At 44.3% G+C, this 27,500-nt stretch overlaps 2 protein-coding genes across 3 annotated transcripts in view; both read right to left on the bottom strand.

Annotated features, from left to right (window-relative positions):
- Positions 1 to 7,518, bottom strand: part of LOC146704092 (collagen alpha-1(XII) chain-like) — a 9,203-nt gene extending 1,685 nt beyond the window's left edge. Inside the window, exons 1-3 of the mRNA XM_085467155.1 lie at positions 7,466 to 7,518; positions 3,837 to 3,983; positions 3,479 to 3,598 (exon numbers count right to left, since the gene is read on the bottom strand). Of these exons, the coding sequence (XP_085323281.1) occupies positions 3,479 to 3,598; positions 3,837 to 3,983; positions 7,466 to 7,508 (310 nt within the window). The 5' untranslated portion in view covers positions 7,509 to 7,518. The remainder of the gene's footprint in view (positions 1 to 3,478; positions 3,599 to 3,836; positions 3,984 to 7,465) is intronic.
- A 5,497-nt stretch (positions 7,519 to 13,015) lies between these two features.
- On the bottom strand, positions 13,016 to 26,346 carry LOC146704091 (phytanoyl-CoA hydroxylase-interacting protein-like). Of its 2 annotated transcripts, none has more exons than XM_085467152.1 (6): positions 26,286 to 26,346; positions 17,455 to 17,651; positions 17,186 to 17,360; positions 16,811 to 16,928; positions 16,572 to 16,734; positions 13,016 to 14,134 (listed from the first exon to the last, which is right to left on the bottom strand). In XM_085467152.1, exons 1-6 carry the CDS (start codon positions 26,338 to 26,340, stop codon positions 13,760 to 13,762), a joined length of 1,083 nt encoding a protein of 360 aa, XP_085323278.1. In that variant the 5' UTR covers positions 26,341 to 26,346; the 3' UTR covers positions 13,016 to 13,759. The 2 variants fall into 2 exon arrangements, with proteins under 2 accessions (XP_085323278.1, XP_085323279.1); XM_085467153.1 differs by lacking the exon at positions 26,286 to 26,346 and adding an exon at positions 22,263 to 22,346.
- Between the last annotated feature and the right edge of the window lie 1,154 nt (positions 26,347 to 27,500).

Below are 27,500 nucleotides of genomic sequence, written 5' to 3'. Positions count from 1 at the left end.
GAAGGCTTTAAATGAAACTAATGTTAGTACTCAATAATGTTACACGCTGCTCCAACTGCCCGATAACAGCTGTCGCTGCTCAGGGCTGAGGCAGTTGAGTGCTCACCCTTTAGACAGCACTATAATGCACAGACAGCTCCGTATGTTTGAGGCATGAAGACTCCTCTCAGCTCTGTCACCAGTTTGTTTTCACTCAGCGTTTGGGCATACAGGGAGTGCAGAATTATTAGGCAAATGAGTATTTTGTCCACATCATCCTCTTCATGCATGTTGTCTTACTCCAAGCTGTATAGGCTCGAAAGCCTACTACCAATTAAGCATATTAGGTGATGTGCATCTCTGTAATGAGAAGGGGTGTGGTCTAATGACATCAACACCCTATATCAGGTGTGCATAATTATTAGGCAAGGTCCTTTCCTTTGGCAAAATGGGTCAAAAGAAGGACTTGACAGGCTCAGAAAAGTCAAAAATAGTGAGATATCTTGCAGAGGGATGCAGCAGTCTCAAAATTGCAGAACTTCTGAAGCGTGATCATCGAACAATCAAGCGTTTCATTCAAAATAGTCAACAGGGTCGCAAGAAGCGTGTGGAAAAACCAAGGCGCAAAATAACTGCCCATGAACTGAGAAAAGTCAAGCGTGCAGCTGCCAAGATGCCACTTGCCACCAGTTTGGCCATATTTCAGAGCTGCAACATCACTGGAGTGCCCAAAAGCACAAGGTGTGCAATACTCAGAGACATGGCCAAGGTAAGAAAGGCTGAAAGACGACCACCACTGAACAAGACACACAAGCTGAAACGTCAAGACTGGGCCAAGAAATATCTCAAGACTGGTTTTTCTAAGGTTTTATGGACTGATGAAATGAGAGTGAGTCTTGATGGGCCAGATGGATGGGCCCGTGGCTGGATTGGTAAAGGGCAGAGAGCTCCAGTCCGACTCAGACGCCAGCAAGGTGGAGGTGGAGTACTGGTTTGGGCTGGTATCATCAAAGATGAGCTTGTGGGGCCTTTTCGGGTTGAGGATGGAGTCAAGCTCAACTCCCAGTCCTACTGCCAGTTTCTGGAAGACACCTTCTTCAAGCAGTGGTACAGGAAGAAGTCTGCATCCTTCAAGAAAAACATGATTTTCATGCAGGACAATGCTCCATCACACGTGTCCAAGTACTCCACAGCGTGGCTGCAAGAAAGGGTATAAAAGAAGAAAAACTAATGACATGGCCACCTTGTTCACCTGATCTGAACCCCATTGAGAACCTGTGGCTCATCATCAAATGTGAGATTTACAAGGAGGGAAAACAGTACACCTCTCTGAACAGTGTCTGGGAGGCTGTGGTTGCTGCTGCACGCAATGTTGATGGTGAACAGATCAAAACACTGACAGAATCCATGGATGGCAGGCTTTTGAGTGTCCTTGCAAAGAAAGGTGGCTATATTGGTCGCTGATTTGTTTTTGTTTTGTTTTTGAATGTCAGAAATGTATATTTGTGAATGTGGAGATGTTATATTGGTTTCACTGGTAAAAATAAATGATTGAAATGGGTATATATTTGTTTTTTGTTAAGTTGCCTAATAATTATGCACAGTAATAGTCACCTGCACACACAGATATCCCCCTAAAATAGCTAAAACTACAAACAAACTAAAAACTACTTCCAAAAACATTCAGCTTTGATATTAATGAGTTTTTTGGGTTCATTGAGAACATGGTTGTTGTTCAATAATAACATTATTCCTCAAAAATACAACTTGCCTAATAATTCTGCACTCCCTGTATGCTAACACAGCTTACACCCTCACACAGCCACGAGGATCGATGTCCTGCTGTGCTGCTCATTATTGGAAAACAACAGTAACTACTCTACACTATCGCGTCAGCGAGGTTAGCCAACACTAGAGGTTCACTGTAGCGATGTCCCCAGTTTTTACTAATCTTCTGTGAGAACCGATAAATTAGTTTGTCCATGTGGATCCAAGGGTAAACAGACTGTGGCAGTTTCACTCAAAGCACGTCCACAGATGGATTATTGTCATTGTCACTGCTACATGATGCACCTGTTAGTGATTTATTGTAAGTTCAGATTTCTAAAATCAACTTCTACATACCGTAATTGTCGGGCTATAAGCCGCTACTTTTTGCACAAGCTTTGAACCCTGCGGCTTTTAGTCAGGTGCGGCTTTTCTATGGATTGTCCGTGATTTTTGTCATATCGTAAGAGGATTTGTTTTGTTTGTTCCGCTGTTGTACGGCACTACGTTGGCTGGCGGAAGGGCATGTGATCAGACACACAGTATCGGGGTTCAAGAGTGGTATGTTGGTCACATGTCCGTCCGCCAGGCAACATAGTGCTGTACAAGTAGCGCGAAAAACAAACTTCAAAGTAGCGCTACGCGTTCAGCGGGAGGCGTGGATGACCAGCGGCGATAAACTTGCGAAAAGCAAGTTATGTCCAACTCCACCGGTGGATTCTGACAGCGTGGAAAAGTGTGAAAACATCCACGATCACCAACGGATTTTGAAGGGCTGGACTGCTGCATGATGGAGAGGAGGACACCGCCACGGCCCTTCTGAGGGTGTTCGACACTGACAACGAGGATTTCTTTGGTTTTGAAAGTGACAACGAAGGAGAGAAGCGGAGAGTGGATGACGAAGCCACCCTGAGCCTGTTCGTGTCCGACACTGGAGGAGAGGACTTTGGTGGTTTCAGTGCAGGAAGAAAAGAAAGATGGTGGTGAATGACTGACTTTTCTTCTTGTTAAAGCCGTGTCACTGCACCTGAGCCTAAAAGGTAGTCCGGATCTATTTTTCTGGTGTGCTGTAGGTTATTGTTATGTACTACATTTGTTACTCATTTATGAAGCACAGTACATGTTTCGTACTTGTAATTACCGCTACTTGTACATATACCTAAAAAGTTATGCAAATATGTACCCATAACTTGTTTTTCAAAATATTAATGAAAGGGGTGTGTCTCCAAACAGCCGTCTCTTCCCTGACAATTCGCTTTGTGCATATTCTCTTACATATGATAAGTCAGCATTGAAACACCTGCAGCTTTTAGTCAGGTGCTGCTAATGTATGTACAAACCAGGATTTTCCCCTGATTTTAGCTTGTGCGGCTAATATTCAGGTGCGCTCTGTAGTCCGGGAAATACGGTACATAAACGTGTATGATTTCATGCCAGGATCTTTTGAATGTCTAGTCTTTGTTATTTGTAATAATTTATGCTTTTTGTGTTTCTTTTTAAACTATCACTTCAAAATGGGATTTAAAAAAGTGCATGTGTGCCTGTTTTGGTACTTCTGTCTACTTGTGAAGGATTTCTCTGTTTATTGTGCAGCAGATACTTTTTCAGAAATAATCTTCGTATCAGATTCTGATTGTCCGGGATGAAACTTTTTAGCCTGGTTCAATGATCACCTCTGGAGCACCTTCTGGTGACAACCTCCTGTAGGCTGGGTAATATGCTGCTTGCTCACCTGTCTTGGTGCTCCCACCAGTTTCTTTGAGTTCTTCTATGGCCCTCAGCAGGGTTTGTTTGGTCTGGTGGGTGTTCAGGTGCCACTCTGTCCTTGCTTTGCTGCTGAACAAAGTCAGACCTTCAGAAGCAATGTGTAAAACAACAAGGACACACAGAGCTCGTCACTCAAATTCAAACATTCACACATTCAAACACGATAGTTATTAGCACTTGGTACAAATTACACATTATTAAAAGCACAATGATTAAGGGGAGTTCATGTATGTGTGGTATTTTTTTTTACAAAGTTAAAGTACTTTTGAAATTAACAGTGTTAAATATCATAGTAATGGTATGACTGGCAGTGAAAACATTACCGATCTGGACTGCATCGGGACCAATGTTGAGGCCGCTGACGATGGCAACAAGAAACGTTTGAATTTTATCAAAGTCATTTCTGCTGATGCTCCCAGACTCATCCACCAACATCACAAGGTCAACTTTGGCTGTTTCACAGCGAACACCTGAAACACAGCAAAGGATTATGGGATACAGGAGAAGACCAAATAAATTTCTGAAGAGAGAAGCAGGCTGGGAGGTCTAAACTTATAGACGTCGCTGACTCAGAGACTTATTCCCGTGAACAAAGCAAGACAAAACAGCGATCGATCTGTTTTAACTCGCGCAAGTGAAGCTCGGTGGGAATCTCAGAGCAGCACTCGGCCCTCGACCTCAGATGACTCCGACCCCAGCCTTCGCTTCAGCCTTTTTATTGAAATGACACAGAGCCCCACTGTAAACCCCATGTGGTGTGTTGTAAAGTCAAAAGCACTGTGTGTGTATGCATGTGCGGGCATGTGTGTGTGTGTGTCTTCCTGGTGATCACAAAGGCGTCATCTCCCCTCACCCCTTAGCTTAGCTTCCTCTAATGGTTTACCATATACAAACACAGGTGAGCCCACAAAGGGCAGGAAGTGACGTTCCTTATATAGAATGTGCCTGCAGTTAACACTATAACCCCCCACCATTCAGAATGTCTTTGATCATGCAGCTTGAAACAATTGTAAGCACAAAAATGACAACATTTAACAATTCGCTCTAACAGTCGGTACAGACCCATCTGCTGCCTGAGAAACCTCACACTCCTCTGATCACCAACTAATACATTAACAGGAATCAAACAACAACTGAAGTGGTTATTAAAGATACAATTACAAGTTACTAAATGACAAAAGTGTTCTGTGATTTGGAAAAAACAACAGCAACTATAATATTTTGTTATAAGGAATCACACACGGAAATGAAACATGCCATATTACGACATAAATAAAGTAACAGAGATAAGTCAGTCAGTGCGCCCCAGGGTGGCTGTGGCTACAATGTAGCTGCCATCACCAGTGTGTGAATGTGTGTGAATGGGTGGATGACTGGATATGTAAAGCGCTTTGGGGTCCTTAGGGACTAGTAAAGCGCTATATAAATACAGGCCATTTACCATTTTTTTATAAGTGTTACAGTGAGGTCGATAAACACTATGACACTATGTTTGCACTGAAGCACCGCAGCAATTTCCTAATGTTGTAAACCTGCTCAACATTTGGCAATAAACCCCTTTCTGATTCTGATTCTGATAAAGCAGCTTTTTTATGATTTGATCAAAAATTAGGGAAATTTCCAGATATTTCTACGGTTTAAACTTAACTGTAAATGAAATAATACCTCCACCCCCATGGTTAACGATAAAATCATTTCCAACTTCAGATAGCAGCCCAACACTTGAGCTATCAGAGTCACCGACCCAAGTCAAAGAATTTACACCTGTTGTCTCAAAGCATGTTGAACAACGTGAACAGTCGCTCACAGAACTATACTCAGTACGGCAGCACAGTTTGGGGATGTTACTGAAACCCTTTATTACATTTATTTAAATCATGGAAAAGAAAGATGTAATAAAGGAATAACAGCTCTGCTACTTCCTTCAGCTGCTAGCAGATAACATGCAACCACCTCCTCCTGTCCCAGCATCCTCCTCTGTCAGACCAACAGCATCTCCTCCATCACTACATCCGTGAATCTTCGCTAAGCTTTTCTTCTTTTTCTCCATCCTTTGTCCAGTATCTCCACTCTGAGCTGTCTGATGGACTCTTTTCTGATCCTGACTGTCCTGCTTACTCCCGGTGAACATCTGAACTTCTGCAGCTCTGCATAGGGACTCTTTACTTAGTCCCTATGGACCCCAAAGCGCTAACTAAGCTACAAATGTGCAAACACACACAAACATAAGCAGGATATTTATTTGTATCAGTGGAACATTTTAAATATGTTGTTAAACTGTCATGTGTTAGGCAGTAGGAGCTTCTGTTTCGATAGAGGCAGCTGGAAAACGCAGCTGAATTTAAATGGAAAAGAAAACCAAATATAAAGCACTCAAAGCCTCTGTTGCCTTTGCTGCCAACCACAGTGGAGACAGAAGCCTTCCAGAGCCTTGGCAGATATCCACCATTAGGGACGGAGACCTTTGAAGAGAACATACTGATTAAAGACTGCAGCAAAGGATAGTCTGAATGGTGGCTAAACAGCCTCAATGAACTTCCTAACAAATTCAAGCTGTTCTGCAGACTCAGGGTGCAACAGTGTGAGCTCGAACCATCCATCGACATCTGAACGAGGTGAAACGCTATGGCAGGAGAGCCAGGAGGACCCCGCTGACACAGAAATGTAAAAAAGCCAGACTGGATTTTGCCAAGATGTATTTGAGGAAGACAAAATCCTTCCTGGAGAATGTGGCAGATGAGACCCAGCTCATCATTCTACTATGAAGCACAGAACACAGTACCTACACTCAAACAAGGTGTAGGTTCTAAGATGTTTTGCTGCCTTTGGCACTGGAAGCCTTGACTGTGTGCAGGACATCATGAAGCCTGAAGAGTACCAAAACATTTTGGTCTGCGATGCAGGGCTTAGTGTCAGAAAGCTGTGTCTGTATCAGAGGTCATGGGTGTTCCAGCAGGACAACGACCCCAAACATGCCTCTAAAAGCGCCCAGGAGAGGTTGGAGACAAAGTGCTGCCAGCAATGAGTCCGGATCTAAATCTGATTAAACACTTATGAATCGCCTTGTAATCGGAAGGTTGCCGATTCGAGCCCCGGCTCGGACGGTCTCGGTCGTTGTGTCCTTGGGCGAGACACTTCACCTACCGCCTACTGGTGTTGCCAGAGGGGCCGATGGTGCGATATGGCAGCCTCGCTTCTGTCAGTCTGCCCCAGGGCAGCTGTGGCTACAACTGTAGCTGCCTCCACCAGTGTGTGAATGGGTGGATGACTGGGTGTGTAAAGCGCTGTGGGGTCCTTGGGGGGGGGACTAGTAAAAGCGCTGTACAAATACAGGCCATTTACCATTTATGAAGAGATCTCAAAATTGTTGTTGGGAGAAGTTGCCCTTCAAATCTGAGAGACTTTGAGCAGTTTGTAAAAGAAAAGTTGTTGAAAGGTGCAACCAGCTTGTAGATGGTTACAGGAAGCGATTGTCTGCAGTTATTTTTTCCAAAGGGCGTGCAACCACATATTAAGTTGAGGTTGCCAATAATTTTGTCCAGACCAGTTTTTGAGTCTTTTGTGGAAAGCTGCCAAACTCTGTTCTGTTTTTTGTGTTGATAAAGGACAAAAATACCAAAACATTTGTAATTGTTTTCTGGAAAAATTCCAGCCGTAGCTGTACATCTCTTTTCTACTCGAGCACTCAAAAGATGTATACGATGTGTTTCATTCACCCATTCTAGTGTTTTCTAACTAAGATTCACATTTTCAGAAAGATGAAGAGAGAAACTTGTGATCCAGTATCTTGCCCTTGGCTCATTTCTAATACATCTCCTTAAAATGTCTGTAAAAATACAACAAATGGACTCAGACGGATCTGAAGAGGTTTAGATCCATGCCTGCCTCTTGTTGTGTATAATATTAATGTAAACCAGTACAAACAGGGCAGGCTGATGTTGCAGAGTCCTACCTGAGCCCCACAGCAGCAGCAGAACCAGCAGCAGGTGATCCATGTCAGGTCCACGTCCGTCTCCTCTCTGTCTGTCCGACTCTTCAGCTCTCTGCTAATAAACTGCTGTTTCCTCTTCATCTGTTATCTGCTCATCAGCCAACTGATCGTAAGATAAATAGTCCTAGCCCTGGTGTATGCCGTTATCTCCCTGCTCTCCAGTAACTCTCTCCCCTTTCTGTTGCAGCCTCCCACGGTCCTGATCACGGCGTCCCCGTGTCGTTTATTTCCCGGTCTCTTCTGTTCAGCGATAAAGCAGCGCGTTGGTCACCTTTAGTTAAAAGAATAGCGTTTGTTTTGTGTGCGTGTCTGCGTATTGTTTGCTTTTGGGTCCAGCTTACGTGTTAGAACTACGGTTCAGAGTTTCTCTGTCAAATCACCTTTAAACCTGTTCTTGAAAATCTCACCAAAACATGAATTACTAATATTATATTGGTGAGTGTTGTGGGCTCAGACACACAAGAGCACATTTAAATATTTCAGTGAAAGTTCTTTTAGCCTAAAATCACAGGTTTAAGATCCAGAGCAGATTATAAAGGGTTAACCTTCATAAAGTGTGTGACAGCTGCAGGAAAGATCTGACGCATTTATCTGATCACACAGATGCTGAGTTTAGCTGCGGTCAGTCGGCTATCTGAAGTTCTAGCATCTGTAATCTGATTGGTCGGTTTTTCACGCAGCAGATTAAAACAAACTCAGGTGAGTTTGGCTGAAAAATCTCTTTCAGGTTCTCCTGTTTCATCCTCTGATTTTAAGTTAATGCTGCTCAGCGCGTAACATGATCCACGTCAGCTGTCAGATGACAAAGCTGCTCAGAACTTCCTGTCAGAGAGGAAACACACGAAGGTGATGAGGAGATAAAGGAGAGGAAACATGAGAGAGGACACTTCTCCTGTGAGTCACGTTAGAGTTTGTGTGAAACACTCGGACACCTTTAATGAACAGTTTAAAAAGAACATTTAGGATATTTACAAATATTTATATGTGATGAAAAAAGTTTTAGTGGTAAAATTTCTTTGACATCATTCAGTTTTGTGTTCTGATCAAACAGATGTGCGATAATATCGACTGTGTCTGAGTCGCAGGCTGTAATATCTCAGCCTTTCAGCATGTGGCCGTGGATTACTCGCAGGGAACGCTGGGATGCAGGAAAGGTGTCGCCAGGATCAGAGCAGGGACGCATTTCATGTTTCCAGCGTGTAAAAAACAAAAAAAACAAAACAATATATGAGCTGATGATGTAATTACAGTTTACTGTGGTTGCAGTTCATGTTCACACGGTGGTGAAGGATGCAAACACTTCCTCCACCATGTGGAGGCGCTGCTGAGCTGCCTGCTTTTCTGGACACTGCCAGCTTTAACCATCCAGCTCCGGGTCCTCCTGTGGGCGGGGCTCCTGCCTCCCGGTGACCTGCAGAGACACAGCAGCACACAGGTGTGAGTCAGCGAGTCGCCGCTCTCTTCAAACGGGCCGAGAGCTTCATTCCAGAGCGTCTTCTGATCAGCAGACGTGTGCACGGTACCTTATGGCTGAAACAGACGGCAGAGATGAAGAGCAGCAGGAGCAGCAGTCTGATGACAAACACTGTTGGATCTGAAGAGACACACTCAGCCGTCACATTAGATGTTAGGAGAACAACAGCTGGCATCAAACACAAACATCAGGTGACGCTCAGTTATCCTGCAGACATTCACTCATCACTGTTTCCTAACATCATGCTGCTTCTGCAGCTTCTCTGGTTCCTATTCTCACCTGTACGCCACAGGGCCCGCCTGCGTCCTGGATGATCTGGATGACGGAGAACCACCACAGACATTTTGATACCGTGCAATCATTTAGTAAAACATTCAAAAGTTTCTGGTTCTGCTGGTGATTTCAGGATTTTCCGTCCCAGCGTCACCTCGTGCTCACCGGGGGGCAACCGACTGTTGACGTCTTCCTTATCCTTTACACCCTGGCAACCCTGGGCACGCGTGCCACAGCTGGCACGCCATAGCGGGACTGGCCATCAGGCATACCGGGCAAATGGTCGATGGTGATTTTACGTTTTTATGGGCCGATGATGTTTTTGCAACGGTATTATAGGTGGTGGATTGGCCAGATGCTGGCAGATGTGTAAAAATAACTCAGTTGTTTGCTGGTGGCTGTGGCGGAGCTTCCACAGAGGCCAGCAGGTGGATGAAGGGAGGGGAGGCAGGAGGAGCAGAGACCCGAGGCGGTGAACTGAACTTCAGGTAAGAAGTTATGAGCTGCAGTCTATCTGGGTCAGATATGAACCAAGTTTAGTTTATTTTCGTTGTGCTGACTTTTTACAGTCAGTTACAATTAGAGATGGACTGATCCGATATTACGTATCGGTATCGGTCCGATACTGACCTAAATGACTGGATCGGATATCGGAGAAAAATAAAAAATGTAATCCGATCCATTAAATATCACGAAAGCACCTCACAAAACTTGCAACACGCCGTAACTCACCTCAGGTTAGCACGTCGGAGCAGTATGCATCACGTGATAGAGCGGCTGTGGCATGCAGGACCTGTCGGTGGTCTGGATAGCATGTGGAGCTTCGCTAGCAACCCGGCATTTCATCTCCGACAAAGTTATCCCGAGAGAAGTAAAGCAAGTGTGTAAGTCCATCTCTGAATGTTTGTAAAGCATTCCTGCGTTAAGCTTAACAAGCGACTGCCTCTCCTGCTGCTACTTCAATCATGAAACTGCTTAATGATCAGCTGATCGGCTTTTCTGTCGCGAGTCCGTCTCTCTGGTTTGTTTTTGGTCCACTTTGCACCAGAAAGAGGAAACCAGCGGCTGAACAACAGCAGCACGTTTAAGCTTGATCAGCTGTTGTTAGAATTTATTTAATATTACTTTCTACTCCAGGATCTTTTTCTACGTAGCTGACGCTGGTAACTGTGCAGGGGCGCATCTAGCAAAGTTTAGCCAGGGGGGCCGATTGTGCCCCCTCTTCCCTGTTCATGCCCTAAGACATACTTTTCTTTCTTATTCTCATTTAAAATGTCGAGCTTTTAATAAATAATTATCTGACACCCAAAGTTTTAATTTGATGTAAAATGAATAGAAGTCAATTACTGTATATAGTAACTATTAAGTCTAATATATATACCCTAGTAAGCTATAGTACTTTTTCCTTTGGGAAGGTACCATCTGTGCAGTCTGCAATTTTGTTGAAGAAAGCTGTTGAATCTATTTAATATTTCTTGAAAAATAATTGATTTCTGTGCATTTTTTTTCACACTGCATCAAATTAAGGTTGATTACGTCGATTAAGCATCATGAGGTGGAGCGTGAGGGGTGGTTCCCTATTTTTTATTTATTTATTTTTATTGTTGCTAGGAGTTGGAACCCTATTAGTTAGGTTGCTTAATATTTACGCTAAGTACTCTTTAAAATACCAGAATAGGGAGGATGGTGTAGGTCTAAGTTTATTAGATTGATCAGTATTGCTGAACTATGAAATATTTTTTTTGTATACAGGTATAACAGAATAGCTTTAGTGTAGTTGTTGTTTTAAACTTGAGTATGAACTTATACAAAATGCAGCAAGATATTTAAAAAAACAGTTTTGTTGATTAAAAAACACTATATCTGATTCATATCGGTATCGGCAGATATCCAAATTTATGATATCGGTATCGGTATCGGACATAAAAAAGTGGTATCGTGCCATCTCTAGTTACAATAACTCATACTGCTACTAGCTAGCATGACGGAGTTTCTATACAGCTGGGTGGTGCTATGATGTTACTGATAGTGAACTTTATTTTATTCATAAGGTTAGTTAGTAGCTGCCAACCGTGCCTCTTCTTCTCTCATTCTCCCCCCTCTCTCTCCTGTTGCTACTTCAATCATGAAACTGATCAGTGATCAGCTGATCGGCTCTCTTGCTTGTTTATCGCTCACTTTGCGCCGAAAGAAGAAACCAGCGGATGTCGCGCTAAACAACAGCAGCACGTTTAAGCTTGATCAGCTGTTGTTAGAATTTATTTAATATTAATTTCTAGTATCAGCTGATGTTTGCTGGAGCCACAGCTGTAAAGCTGCTGGTCATGATGGTTTGGTTATGTGGTGAGAGGGAAACATGAAGATGAAACCAGGAGATGTCCTTACTGAACCATCAGAGCTGTGATGGAGAAACAGGTTTACCTTTTAGGTGACATGGATGAGTTGAAGTTATGAACTGTTTCTGAGAGACAAATGACACCAGGATCCTTTTCTAAGTAGCTGACAGCTGGTAACTGTGCAGGGGCGGGTCTAGCAAAGTGTTGCCGGGGGGGCGGGTAGGGCATTAACAGGGAGAGGGGGGCAGCTGGAACCCACAGCTGTGCGTGTTCATGGAGCTGCATGTTCACCTGCTGGACGTCACTACCTGACAAGTTTAACTCTTCAGGACATTGCAGAGGCCTTACTGACAGTGTTTGGCTCCACATGTCTGTGTGAGCAGGTTTTCTCCCACATGAGTCCTCAGGCAGCCTCTGAATGCTGGACACTGGGAGCCCAGAGATCACAGTAACATGTGTGTCTCTGTGTTAACAAACATGCCATATTGGCCCCGTTTATTTTTCCTATCATTGTTGTGAGGAGACCATAAATAGCATTTGCATTTGCTGTTGTGGATAAAAAGTCTTTTTTGTTTCAAACTATCTGATAACTATTCGCTGACAGCTGCAAACATCTGTGAACAAATATGATCCTATAACGTGTGTAACTGTTCATATAGAGCGTTATTACATTTAATGCTAATGCATCATACGGCACACTGGCTTCTGAGGAACATTTAGATGCACTCATCATCAGACAGGTTGCCGACCCCTGATTTACACTGAAAAGCATCTTGAGCTCACTGAACTGTACATGAAACCAGGATTTCAGATTCAGATTTTCTCAACTGTTATCCAGCACAAAGTCATTTTTATATTATATTATATTTATATTATATTTGCAGTTTTGCATTTTAAATAACCGCTATCTGCTTTTCTCAGTGATGTCATTTATTCCAAGACTCCAGATAAAAAGTTAAAACACTATTTTGTGCCAAAGTCAGGCCAATGATGATTTTTTTTTGTTGATGTGAGGCTTCAAATTCAGTGTTTTTAGAGCGAGTCCTACCTGAGCTCCACAGCCACACCATCAGGTGCACCATCAGGAGCTCTGTCCACACGTCTCCTGTCATAAATAAGCTGTTTTCTTTCCTTGGCATAATCAGCCAACCAATAAGTAACTTCTCAGAAACTGAGTCCCACCCCAAAGATAAAATAATAAAGATCACATAGATATTGGACTGTGAGTGCGTCGTTAACCCTTTAATGTCACATTCCTGGTTTCTGGAGCCTTTCAGAATCAGCAGCATGTTCTTGTTTCCTCTAAAAATAGCATCACACCGCTTACAGCTGACACGACTTTGCTTCAATGTCACAAAGACACCGGCTGACTGCTAACTCACCCTTCCCAATAACACACGAACAACACACTCAAAGCATTCTGGGAGCTGTAGTTTCAATATTTTTAATTAGTAGATTAAGTTTGGTGATGTTTGGGGTCTACAAACGAGGAAAACAGGAATGTAAAGCATTCAGTTAAAAAACGAATTAATTACAGGAAAAATCTTCATCAGATTACCAAAGTATAAAACCTCTGAAGCAGTTAATCTGTAAAGTCCACTTCAGCCATCAGTCACATGATAAAAGTGCTGCGAGCTTCCTGCCTGCAGCTTCCTGTCAGAGACGGTGGACAGAAAACATGTGAAGGTGACGAGGACATGAAGAAGGAGAGGAAACATGACTGAGGATGCATCTGCTTTCAGCCACATCAGAGTCTCTGTTTTAGCCGACTGTGAAAGGTGCAGTCATCCATGCAGTGAGGAACGCCAACTCGATTAGCTTTGAGTTAAAACAAGTATTTTGTTAATGCTCTGATATCGTTTCCATTTTGATTACAATTCTAAACCTGCAGCTAAAAAACAAACAGCTCGCTCCTCCTCTCCACCCATCCATCCACCCCGAGCTCATCTCAACTTCTGGCTCTGCTGCTTCTTCACCTGCCTCTGTTTTGCCTCCGTCATAATGATGTGGCCACTAGAGGGCACTGTCACAATAGACAGCAAATGTTGCTCGTAGTGTGCCGCTGCACAGGCGAGGCACAGTAACGAGCCAGAGCGTGGCAGGTAAATTCAGTTAGTAGCTTAGCTGCTAGCTGCTATGCAAACGAGCTGGTTATTTCAGTCTGAAGAGTCGCTAACGTCCTACGCTGATGTTGCAGACCTTACAGCTGGGGTCTTTCTTGGCATTCGCGGTGGACAGGCTCATTAGCTGGTGCCCGCTGATCTGTGACACCGCTCCCAGCCTCAGATCCACCGGCTCCGTGTACATCACCTCCAGGTTGACATCCTGAGCGTGACGGAAAGACAGCGAGCCGTCCTCCTCCTCGGTGCAGGTCAAGAAGCGGTTGTCGGACCTGTCGAGGGCTGGCAGCCTCCCTTTACAGAAAGCGTCTCCTTTGGAGCCGTCAGGAGCGAGGACCAGGATCACGTAGTGGTACGACGTGTACATGCAGTAGAAATCCCCAAAGTACATGTTGGTGGTCTTGTTGAAGAGGACATCTGCTCGGATCTGTACAGAAACAAAAAATGGTGTGTTTCATATTTTTGTGCACTTTTAAAAGTTATTTACCCAACTTGGTAAAATTAAAGAAAATAGTAATAATAATAATAATAATTTAAAAAGTATATATTTTTTCAAATATCCACAAATTTATTGAGTTTGAAGAATAAATGTTTATTTCCTGTTTAATCACAGCAGTGACAGTCAGTTTAAATTCATTTTATTTTGACTACTTTTTAAATCAAATTTGCAACAATAAAAATATCAGACTTTTGTAATCTTTGACTTTTCTGTGACATAAAATATCAGTAAAAAGTGAAAGCGTTCAATTTTTTCACATTTTAATTTTGAACCTAAAAAAGTGGTTTAAGGCGGACACGGTGAGGTTCAACAGCCAGAGCAGCAAAGACACGGCAAGAAAACAGAGTTTTAAAAAGGAAGCACTATTAACTTTGGACTGAATACTTCTTAAAATCTTAATTTAATTTACAGTTAATCTAATCAAAAATTCTGTTTTACAACAGGCTGGCAGCCTTTTATTGTCTTTAAATTCTATCACGCCTCAGATTTGGGGGTAAACATATTTATTATTTATATAAGTATTTGTAAGTAGCAAACAGACAGTTTACAGGAATTCATAGCTGTTAAATCCAGCTTTTAGTTCCCATTACTACATGTCAGCTGAGATATCATTGTTTTACAACAGCAGTAACATTGATGTAGAGCCATGTCTTCTGAAACAGGCCATGAGGACGGCTCCTGCTCGAGGAACACAAAGACATGAAGCGCCCTTCAACAAACACGCTTTAGTGGAAAAGAGGGGAGATGTCATCATCCAAGCTTCGTGAGTTGGTCTGAATCAGAAAAACGGTAAAAACCCTGAAAACCATACATTTCACACCCAAGCCTCAACTCTCGCGGCCCGGTAAAAAACGGTATTGGCCGATGGCCCAGGGCTTGGGGGCCGATGGTCTAAACCAGGGGTCTGCAACCTTTAACACCGAAAGAGCCATTTGGACCCGGTTTCCACACAAAATGGGCGACCGTGGCTCAGGGGGTTGGGAATTGCATCTGTAACCGGAAGGTCGCCGGTTCAATCCCTGGGCCCTCTGTCCTGGTCGTTGTGTCCCTGGGCAAGACACTTTACCCTACTTGCCTACTGGTGTTGGCCAGAGGGGCCGATGGCGCGATATGGCAGCCTCGCTTCTGTCAGTCTGCCCCAGGGCAGCTGTGGCTACAACTGTAGCTGCCTCCACCAGTGTATGAATGTGAGAGTGAATGAATAGTGGTATTGTAAAGCGCTTTGGGTGCCTAGAAAAGCGCTATATAAATCCAATCCATTATTATTATTATAAAAGCAAACACTGGGAGCCGCAAATACTTTTTGACTTCTAAAATAAAGACAACACTGTATATATTGTTTGTTTTTACCTTTATGCTTTGTGTGAACAACTAAGGTGTGTTGCTTATTAAATCCTTGAAGTGCTACAGAGAAAATTACATTTTATTTATGTAATTAACAAATTTTGAACTCTTAAAGAAATATAACAAAAACAAAGACACCCAGCTGAACTACAATGATCCATGTAGCAAACAAAAACTGTTATATCTCCTTTGGGCTTTTGGAGCCTTGACCTGACTTTTAAAAAATAATTGGCAAAAAAGCACTATGCTGCTAAAAAATGAAAAATACATATTTGTTAAATTCTGCGTAAATATGTATTTTCCCTGGTTAATGTGTGTGGTGGGGCGTGGTCTGCAGCGTCGCTGCAGGGGAGGCGACGCACCTGAGCGGCACCCGCAATAATGCCTCGCTGCCTTTACATCTGTGCTATCTGTGCTGTTGTGTTGGTGTGTGTTGGGCTGTGAGCTGAGAAGCTACAGCCGGCTGTGTGCGCACAGCAACCGTGTGTGAAAAGTGGTCGATAAAGAGATGCTGTAAAGCGTGTTCATGCAAACATCGTCGGGTCTGCCGTGATATGTTTACAACAGGACTTCTGCTCCTGAACATCTGCGCACAGCGTCTGTAAATCGGGGCTTTCATCTTTACGCAGGACTGTAAGCTGTCGTCTGTGAGGCGTGAGCGTGTTTGTCTTTAACATAGTTCACGGTGGAGAACAGCTGCTGACATAATGTGGATCCGAAGGTCCATAATTGGCCTACCTGGGGTTGAAAGTCTCGATAAATGCACGGCGTTTAGGCGGGTACACCGGCTTCAGCGAGTGTGACGCTTATTATGAGCGATGAAAAAATAATAAAATATAATTTTATTTTTATATTTCAATATCACAATAATCTTCCAATTCAGAACTACAAGTTAAAAAAGAACTAACATAAATAAATTACACTTCAGCTAAATACTTCTAATTTATTTTCCCAAACCACGCGGAGCCGCAGTATAAGGACTAAAGAGCCGCAGGTTGCCGACCCCTGGTCTAAACGGTACCTGGAAGCGATACGGCCCGTAGGGGGAGTCCTGGGGAGGTTTCCCTGTGTTGAACTCTGTGTTGCAGCTGAAGAAGATCCCCTCCAGTTTGCCGCTGATGGGGGACCCGTGGCTGCCGCTGTTGTCTTTCACCGTCGGCAGCAAGAAGCAGGACTGAGCATCTCTGGAATGACACACAGGGCTAAAGCACAGCTGTACGGAGAACCCTCTCGGGGTTTTGGTCACTGAGCGGGGCGCACCTGTCTTGTTGGAAGTACTCCCCCTGCTGGTTTCTGTAGAAGACGGTGAACGGCAGCATCCTGCCAGCGATCGCCTCTGCTTTCTGCAGCAGCTGGTTCAGGTGGATGGAGGAGTAATCTGCAGATGCACAGACTCAGACATTCAACATTGAGCCTATATTTAGGCTGATGAGTTATGTTAGTCCATAGTGCGACTGCAAAGGAATTTTTCAAATTATGGTTCTATTTTATCAGTGGGACTAAAAACAGTGTGATAGTAAATTAGCTCAAAGACGATCCTCGTGATGCTTTAACCTGCAAATCGATCCAAAGGGATCAGTGTGCACGAGTAGCGAGGAGAGGTGTGGTTTTTGGACTGAGAGGCTTCCGTCTAACCTGCAGTGCAGAACTCAATGATCTCGCTCCACCGAGAAACGGCGTATTCTCCGTCTGGCTGTTTGGCGGCCGTCTGAACGGCCACGGTGTACTCTGTGCGAGGACTCAGGAACCAGTGGCCCCTCACTGTCATCGGCAGGGGAACTGCTTTGGCCACCAGCTTGGTGGGCACATCCTGGAAAACAAAAAGTACTCGGCTCGACCGGTTCGTTTGCTTTGTATCGTCTAAAGCAGAGTCAGAGCGCCCAGGATCGGCTCTGCAGACCCACCTTGTGTTTGAACTTGTTGGAGCTCATGTTCTCCTTCTTGTTGAGGTCGATGAAGTAGTGTGTGATCCTATCTCGGCCCCTGCTGTCCATGTCCCAGCTGATCTTGAACGAATCGCAGGTGATGTTGGTGATCCGGATCTGCTGAGGAACCGGCAGGTCGTCCACGTCCCCGATGTCGCTGTCTGCAGATTGTGCGCCTGCACAAACACAGACAAAAAACAAAACTACAGCTGTAACGCCTCTGCTGTCCATACATGCCAACCCTCACGATTTTTCTGGGAGAATCACAAATTTCAGTGCCCCTCCTCTCCCGGAGCCACCACTCTCCCGAATTTCTCCCGATTTTCCACCTGGACAACAAAATTGAAAAACCATATCGCAGAATTCATAGCGCAGCCCAGCCAACTCCAGTCTCCAATGGCGGCAGCTGCTTAGTTTTAATATTACTCTTATTTCTCTTTCTGGGTCGCAAAAAAACTTTTAACATATTTTCAGGTGAGAATGAAGCTGTGTAAACTTCAAATATCTGAGCCGTCTTCAAACCCCGCGGTCTTTCGCTACTCAGGTTAAACATGATATATGAGTCACTTTGATAACTTAAAAATGTTCTTGTTTGGCTTTTTTCAGTGTTTTATTTATTCATGAGTAAATCGGTTTGGATGAGGTTGAAGTTATTCGATTAGATTAAATTTAACTTCATTAATCCCTCGGGAGGGGTCCCCCGGAGTTTTCACACAGCTGAATAAACGTCAAACAGAAAACTGATTAAACAAAGTGTGAGACGGTCGAGAGTTTACGCCAGCATCCGGTTATATTTTAGAAAGCAAGCAGCAGACGGCTGAGTTTCACTCCACCGAGAGCTCGTGACGTAATTCTGAAGACTAGACCGTCCCATTTCACAGTCGCTCACTTCCGGTCGGAGGACCTGGTCCACTTAGACCACGAAGGCCTTCACTCACGTACAGAGCGGTTTGTGCTGGTGGATGCAACCTCCGGACACCCCCGCTGTTTCCGGCCAGCCAATAATAACAGTAACATTTAACTTATTTTATCCGATAAATAAACACTGTAAGGCGGAGCTCCAGATGTGCTGAGTGAAATTTAGGATTTTGTGGGACGTTATTTGGCAGCTGTCTGAGTTTAGCATGTGCTAACTTCCAAACACCAACAAGAGAGAAAAACACTGAGAGTGGAAACCAGAAACCAGTGAGTGCTGCCCTGTGGTTGTACTGGGCTGCTGCGAGGTGAAGCTGCTGCTCTGGGCACCGACCGAGAGGATGACATCACAGATACGAGCGGCCGAATCCTGAAGCTTAAAGTATGTCGCTGAGCTGCTGGTCACAGATTAAAAAGACCACGAGGGGGGGCTCATGATGTAAGCAGATTATACAGAGCCACAGCGACAGATTAACCCATCAAAGGTTGCAGTCCTGTGAAATCTGTGACCCACATCAGCACTCACAGCTGCATCTCACTGAGCTTTTCTATCAGCAGATCGATCCCTAACCCTGTCTGCACCACAGCTGCAGAGGTCTGAGAGCTTTGTACACGTAGCTATAACCTGTCAAATAACAAAGAAAGTATCCTGACATGTCCTCATCTCTCTGTACAGCATCATTAACACCTTGACCTTCAGATCAGTCTGATGACCTTGAAGGAGAGGTCAGAGGTACTTTCTTTATATTCACAAGCACAGAGAAGACAGCACACTTATATGAATCACAGTTTCTAAGCTGTGAGGCTTTTTAGGTCATGAAGTCAACCTGAGCCCACGCTACAGAGTTTTATATGAATTCATTCAAAGCTTTTCCAGGTCGCCAGGAGGCGATCAGTCTGAACTCAGACCTGAAACTCCGATGTTCACGTTTGATGTGACTCTGAGGACATCACCATCAGCTCTGATGTGCATCTACAGCAAAGAGCTGAATAAAAAAGGCTAAAAATCAGAGGACAGAGTCCATAAACTGCCCGAGCCGGAGGTTCTGATCACAGGACCACTTCAAGCTGATTCCACGCCGGCCTGCTCCGTCTCTGCATTCATCCTTCCTACCCTCCCTCCTTGTGTTCTGCATCTTTTCAGCCTCGGTGGACAAAAGGTTTCAGTCAGCAGAGACGCTGAGAGCTCAGGCTGAACAAGGAGCCCGTTGAAGAGGCGAGGACAGCTCAGACTGCAGCCCCAGAGATAAAAACCCTCCATCAGGGCAGTCCAAACACAGCAGGGGCCACATGGAGAGAACAGAAGTCTACAGTCTCGAGGTCAAAGGTCACTCCTGCCTCGCTGAGTGAGGACAATCGAGTGGCTCTGAAGTGCAGGACTCATCAGTTTTTGTTCTTAGAGTGAGGATTAGAGGACGTTAGTGTCTGCAGGAGCTTCCAGGTGTGATATTAATTTGACCGCTCTGCTCACGGACGCCGGCCGCAGATTCACTCAAAGCAGTAAAACCTGAACGCCGGCTTCTTCTGGACTCTAACATGTGCACTGAGCTCAGATTCGAGTTACATCAGACCCCTCCTGAGTATACATCTCTCCTCCGCACACACTCAGTGCGTCGCCGTTCATTCACAGGAAGCTCATTGCTGCCTTTACTGCAGGTCGGTGTAATGGCTGAGGGTCGACAGCTTTGGCAGGTTCTTATTCTGAGTCCAGCAGCGCTCGGTGTGGAAGAGAGCAGAGATCGAACTAGCCTGAAACACTGTCAGTCACATATTATGGGCCGAGTATTTTACTACAGTCACTGTTGACCTGAACTGCGAAAAGCTCAGACAGCAGTGACATACCTGCTCCAGACATGTACTGTACAGCCATTAGGGCTGCGCGATTATGGCAAAAATGATAATCACGATTATTTTCACTGAAATTGAGATCTCGATTATTTGACGATATTTATTTAACCCTTTAAGACCTACCATAGAACCAAGTCCGCCAGAGCTTATATTATTATTTATTTATTTATTTATTTATTTATTTGCATGCTGTAGAGCCATTTTTGGGAGCATTTCAAGTTGCTATACATCAATACAACTGTTATAGCCCATATTTTAATAATATGTATGCATTAAGTCCATAGTAATTACATTAATTACAAAAAAGTGCAATAAACTACAAAAAAATTGAAAATCGTTTTTGTTTTTACATATATTTCTACTTGGGGAAATTTAAGAGGTTTATCCCTCAAAACTTTAAATACAAAAAAGTTGCAAAAAATAGTTTACAACAACAGGAAATTTATTTTGAGTGTCTTCATAGTTTTATTTTGGAGATACACCAATTTTTATATACTGCAGGAAAAACAAAAAACAATCCTATGATGCAAATTTGCAAAGAAAACAGCATGTGCATCAAAATAGACTATTTCCAGCAGTGCAATTTGAGTTCTAAGCATCCCAGAAACTATTCAGAAAAGTATAGAGTCAAACATGACTTATAAAAACACCAGTATAGGCTTTTAAGGCCTACAAGTTAAAAAAAACAACTACATTTTCCGTGAAAATGAAAATGATCGGCTTGGCAAAGCGTGTTTCTGTAATATTATGTTTTTGTTCCTGCAAGCGCTTTTTATGCAATTTTTGCAAAGCGAACGAAACCGTGACCGAGGACAAGCTGATGTCATCAGATGTAAGTACAACTCCTCCGGTTTCATATGCAAAACAAATTATTGCGCTAGCTTACGCTGTTCCGGTTCTACAGGGATTTAAAGGGTTAACAATAACAATGTATTGAATAATGACTTTAAAAAATAATATAAAATAGTGTGCAAATACTGATAACAGTGCAAATGTTTGCAATCCGGTTGTTCAGTGATGACGCGACGAATCCTACTTCCGGGTCTAAAGTAGTCTGTGTTTAATATGGCTTTTGTGTTGTTAACATGTTTAATGTTTTGTATTTTCTTCTATTTGATCTCAAAAAGCTCCTAAAACAGTCAGTGATCACTGTTGACCTCCCTCGGCTTTTATTACTGCTAATCATTTATTTAAGCTCAGTTTTTAAAACCTTAGGATGTAACTACAGCCCAGACCATGCAGCAGTATATGAATGACTAACCTCGTATTGTGGATGGATTATCTCAGTTGTTCTCCTGGCTGAAGTTTGGTCCTTTTACAGCATCCTGCCATGCGATTACATTTGTTCCTGACCACCGAGAACACTCACGGTAACTTTTATCGAGTGGAAAAAAAGTTAGCTTGTTTATATTATGCTAACATAGCTGTGTCGCTAGCGGTCACGTAGCACATCATTATATACCAGCTAGCCAAACTTCAGTAACCCTACAAACGTCACTGCTGTTTAGTTTTCTGTCTTCATTTATGCTGGAAGTGATAACAGAGCTGTACGTTTTAATTTGTTTCCAAAACCCCGCAGTCAGGACATGCTATATTGTATTTAGATAGAAGCTAGCGAGCTAACTCCCTGCTAACTTCTAACTCCGTTAAATGTCATAAATTCCGTTTTCATGGATGCCTGGATGTTAAACTCAATTGTTACACCTGGTAGAGCAGAACGCTGATCATTTTATTAAAGATGAAAGACTTTAGACAGTTTTTCAACTCTCAGTAATGCCACAGTGATCGTTTGATATATGGACCTGCAGCGGAGTTTAGGCCCAGACACGGCTAGTGACGTCAGACTGAACAACCGGATATAAAAAAATAAATGAAAAATGTAAACATCTACCTTTAGTGAACTTTGCAGTGTTGCTCTGTGGCGCAGCTATGACACCGTAGTAAAGTTTACACACTATGTCTACTTGATCCACGTCAAGTAGAACCCATAATGTTTCCGCACCACTGAAGTTTTTTTTTTTTACCTCTCTTTTCAACCAAAGGCAGTCACTCTCCTCCCCAAATAACTTCTTAGCTTTCCGAGCTTCCCTTGGGTCCTCTTAATTGTTGTGACACGCGTCGGAAATGCAGAGAGGTGCACTTTATTTGCCACAGCGCAGCGCGAGAGTAAAGCACGAGGGAGGGGCTAATAATCGGCTCAGTCATTTTTAATGATCGTTGAAAGCCCACATCGTAATCGTGATTAAAATTCGATTAATTGAGCAGCCCTAACAGATATGTGCTTCATTTCCTACAAACGGAGCACAGAAAGACCTGTATCACACCTGTATCACACCTGTATCACACCTGTATCACACCTGGATCACACCTGGATCACACTTGTATCACACTTGTATCACACCTGGATCACACCTGGATCACACCTGGATCACACTTGTATCACACCTGGATCACACTTGTATCACACCTGGATCACACCTGGATCACACCTGGATCACACCTGTATCACACCTGTATCACACCTGGATCACACTTGTATCACACCTGGATCACACCTGGATCACACCTGGATCACACCTGGATCACACTTGTATCACACCTGGATCACACCTGTATCACACCTGGATCACACCTGGATCACACTTGTATCACACTTGGATCACACCTGGATCACACCTGGATCACACCTGGATCACACTTGTATCACACCTGGATCACACCTGGATCACACCTGGATCACACTTGTATCACACCTGGATCACACCTGGATCACACTTGTATCACACCTGTATCACATCTGTATCACACCTGGATCACACTTGTATCACACCTGTATCACACCTGGATCACACCTGGATCACACTTGTATCACACCTGGATCACACCTGGATCACATTTGTATCACACTTGTATCACATCTGTATCACACCTGGATCACACCTGGATCACATTTGTATCACACTTGTATCACACTTGTATCACACCTGGATCACACCTGGATCACATTTGTATCACACTTGTATCACACTTGTATCACACCTGTATCACACCTGTATCACACCTGGATCACACCTGTATCACACCTGGATCACATTTGTATCACACTTGTATCACATCTGTATCACACCTGGATCACACCTGGATCACATCTGTATCACACCTGTATTACACCTGTATCACACCTGGATCACATCTGTATCACACCTGTATCACACCTGGATCACGCCTGTATCACACCTGCCCTTCACTCACGTACAGAGCGGTTGGTGCTGGTGCAGATGATCAAATAATCGATCTGTGAGGACCAAATTGCGATGACGCTGAGGTGTGATCTGATTTCAGCCTGTCCAGGATGATTTTAAACTCGTATCACTGAATCACTCGCTCCAGTTTGGACTCCGAGCTCCACACCAGCAGCTTTTCTCTGCTCCCAACACCGGAAAATGTTCACTTTTGTTCATCGGCTGAGAAAAGAGAGCACGAGCAGAAAGTGTTCCCTCCTCCTCCTCATCCCTCCATCCTGCCAGTGAATGGAGGAGGTGAAGCATCTATTCATTGCTCCTGGGAAGGTGATTAGCCACAGTGGTCTGCAGACCCAGCAGCCTGAAGCTGCTGCCAGAGTTCAGTCTACAGAGGCCGCTCTGCAGGTTCAGATGAAGCCCGTCACCAAACACAGATCACAGCTCTGACCGAGTGCCGGGACTGCACTGTCAGGTGTCCGTGATGTCACAGTCTGGGATTTCCTTTATTCCCATGACCTGTGCAGCACAGGGATAGAACCAGCTGTTGGTGCTTACATTTATTTTTATGGTTATTTCTGTTGAAACACATGAAACCATTATGGATTATGTACTGGAGCTGCACTCCCGACGTTCTTACAGGAGCTGTCAGGACTTCCTGTGAACGCTGCAGGTTCACTCTGCTCTGTTGGCCACATTTACATCCTCATTCAAATCGAAGCAACAGCCAGACCTCATGTGCCTGCAGGACACACAAATCACCTGCATTTACATGAAGTCACCAGAGGTCATGTGACTCCTCGTCTTAGAGGCTTGGCGTCAGAAACGGAAACAACAAAAGATGCCTTGTTGTTGTTGTACACACTTTCAGATTACTGTGGTGAAACTGTCCTGAGGTCAGCCATGATGACAGCGTGGCAGTGCGGGTAGCCAAGGTAACAGTGACACAGGATCGATCGATCGATCCATCGATCCATCCATCCATCCATCCATCCATCCATCCATCCATCCATCCAAACATCCATCCATCCATGCATCCATCCATCCAAACATCCATCCATCCATCCATCCATCCAAGCATCCATCCATCCATCCATCCATCCATCCATCATCATCCATCGATCGATCGATGCATCCATCCATCCATCCATCATCATCCATCCATCATCCATCCATCCATCCATCCATCCAAACATCCATCCATCCATCCATCCATCATCATCCATCGATCGATCGATGCATCCATCCATCCATCCATCCATCCATCCATCCATCCAAACATCCATCCATCCATCCAAACATCCATCCATCCATCCATCCATCATCATCGATTGATCGATCGATGCATCCATCCATCCATCCATCCATCCATCCATCATCCATCCATCCATCCATCAAACATCTGTCCATCCATCCAAACATCCATCCAAACATCCATCCATCCATCCATCCATCATCCATCCATCCATCCATCTATCAAACATCAATCCATCCATCATCCATCCATCCATCATCCATCCATCCATCCATACATCCATCCATCCATCCATCCATCCATCATCATCGATCCATCCATCCATCCATCCATCCATCCATCCATTCAAGCATCCATCCATCCAAACATCCATCCATCCATGCATTCATCCATCCAAACATCCATCCATCCATGCATTCATCCATCCATCCATCCAAACATCCATCCATCCATCCATCCATCCATCCATCCATGCATTCATCCATCCAAACATCCATCCATCCATGCATTCATCCATCCATCCATCCATCCAAACATCCATCCATCCATCCATCCATCATCCATCCATCATCCGTCCATCATCCATCCATCCATCCATCCATCCATCCATCCATCATCGATCGATCGATCGATCGATGCATCCATCCATCCATCCATCCATCCATCCATCCATCCATCCAAAAGCATATTCATAGCTCTTTTAACAGACTGTGCAAGTGTTCCTAATAAAGTGCTCTTTGAGTTGAAGTAGTTCAGGTTTTGCCTTCAGCCTAGAAAACTTACCCTCACTGGGGTAATCATTAATATTTGGTACTTCTGCTGTAATCAGCTGATGTCTGAGCAAAGCTGTGATTGGTCAGAAGAGCTCTGACTTCAGGTGGAAACCAGGAAGCTTATGCTCGAGTGCAGACTGTGAGTATGCAGCTGTCCACCACAGAGATTATCAAGCTTTAATGCAGATGCTGTTATCCCATCTGGACTGTTGGATTAAATCAAGCCTGCCACAGGAAAGGTAACATGTCCACGCAGAGGTCACGACATTCCTGACCCCGCTGCTCTCACCATGTTTGAATTAACGTTTAATTTCAGTCTCGGCTTGTTTAAAGTACAAAATGTGAATAAGCCCAGTCTCTCTGTTCAAACTTTTCTTCTTCTACAGTCAAGTGTTTGGAGTCCGTCATGTGACAGCAATGATTCATCAGAACAACAGAAGCAGCAGAGCAGCTCGTTTTCCTGCTCGCTCCGGTTCCCCTGAACGCCTCGACCACAGCAGTGCAGTCTTCCTGCTTCCCGTGAGTCCATCACTACCTTTGACCTGCAGACTTTAAACCCCGAGCTAAGAGCCGGCTCCTCTCCGAGTTCACATTCATGCACACTGAGTCAGTTTGAAGCTTTGGAGTCTAAAACCAGCCAAAGTTCGGACAAACCCACCAATCAGAGTGCAGCAGGAACTCTGCACTTTAAATAAAGTTTAGAAATAAAAGTATAAGTTAACTGGACTGTTCTACCTGCTGCGTCCTCGCAATGTGACGACAGCAGACGCACACACTGACCTTGGCCCGGCTGCAGACTCTGGAGCTCCACGCTGGGACTCGGAGGCTCCGTCATGTTGGCTCCGCTCAGACAAAGAGACGAGCTCAGAGAGGCTTCAGCCTGCCTGCAGCTCGCTCCACCCCTCTCTCTCTCCCTCTCTCATTCAGTGACATCATGGGACGATGAAGGAGGAAGAGAGAGAGTCAGACATTTACTGTTGTTGTGATGATTAAAGTGAGCTCTCGCAGCCTGCACTGCTCTTACACTGAGCTCATCACGGTATCATTACAAGCCGCCTGAACCAGGCAGGAACATCTGGCCCAGCTTCAGCTTGTGTGAGCGGATACCAGAGCCTGTAAGAACATGTGAACGACCCTCATCCTTCATGTATGGTTGCTGAAACTTTAACAGCATTTTATAAGAAACAGTTTACCTGTAGCTGAGTGACCCCAGCTCACCTGTGTGAGCTGAAAACCTCCCCGTCTGTGTCACAGTGGCTGCAGGTTTGAAAAAATGGAGAAACAGCTGGAAGCAGCAGAGACTTTACCGCTGTGACGTTGTGTTCGTGAGATTACAGGAGCTGGCACATGTGTGTGTGTGTGTGTGTGTGGATGGACTGGAGTTAATCTTCTTATGTAAGCACTCATTTCATTCTGTTGCCCGTGCGGTCTGTAATCCTGCAGACCCACCGCCATGTTTAAATCCTTAAATGGAGACGTCACCGCCGTGGGGCAGGAAACGCTCCACCTGCAGGCTTCCACCGCTGACCTTCACCTCACAGAACTGGGCTGGGTTCATCTGTGCAGGCTGGCTCAGGCACCATCGTGTGGTACAGAAACTGAAGGAGCAGGACTGCCAGCATCATGAAGCACAATAGGCAATAAACGCAGTTTATATTTTATATATACATATATGTACAGTGGGGCAAAAAAGTATTTAGTCAGCCACCGATTGTGCAAGTTCCCCCACTTAAAATGATGACAGAGGTCAGTAATTTGCACCAGAGGTACACTTCAACTGTGAGAGACAGAATGTGAAAAATAAATCCATGAATTCACATGGTAGGATTTGTAAAGAATTTATTTGTAAATCAGGGTGGAAAATAAGTATTTGGTCATCTCAAACAAGGAAAATCTCTGGCTCTCACAGACCTGTAACGTCTTCTGTAAGAAGCTTTTCTGTCCCCCACTCGTTACCTGTATGAATGGCACCTGTTTGAACTCATCATCTGTATA

The sequence above is a fragment of the Copadichromis virginalis genome, linkage group LG8, assembly GCF_057382275.1.
Source record: "Copadichromis virginalis isolate Kocher_CV1m ecotype Utaka linkage group LG8, C_Virginalis_male_GT1.1, whole genome shotgun sequence".
NCBI lineage: Eukaryota > Metazoa > Chordata > Actinopteri > Cichliformes > Cichlidae > Copadichromis > Copadichromis virginalis.
The sequence above is the reverse complement of the archived record's forward strand: the minus strand, read 5'-3'. Positions and strand labels throughout refer to the sequence as shown.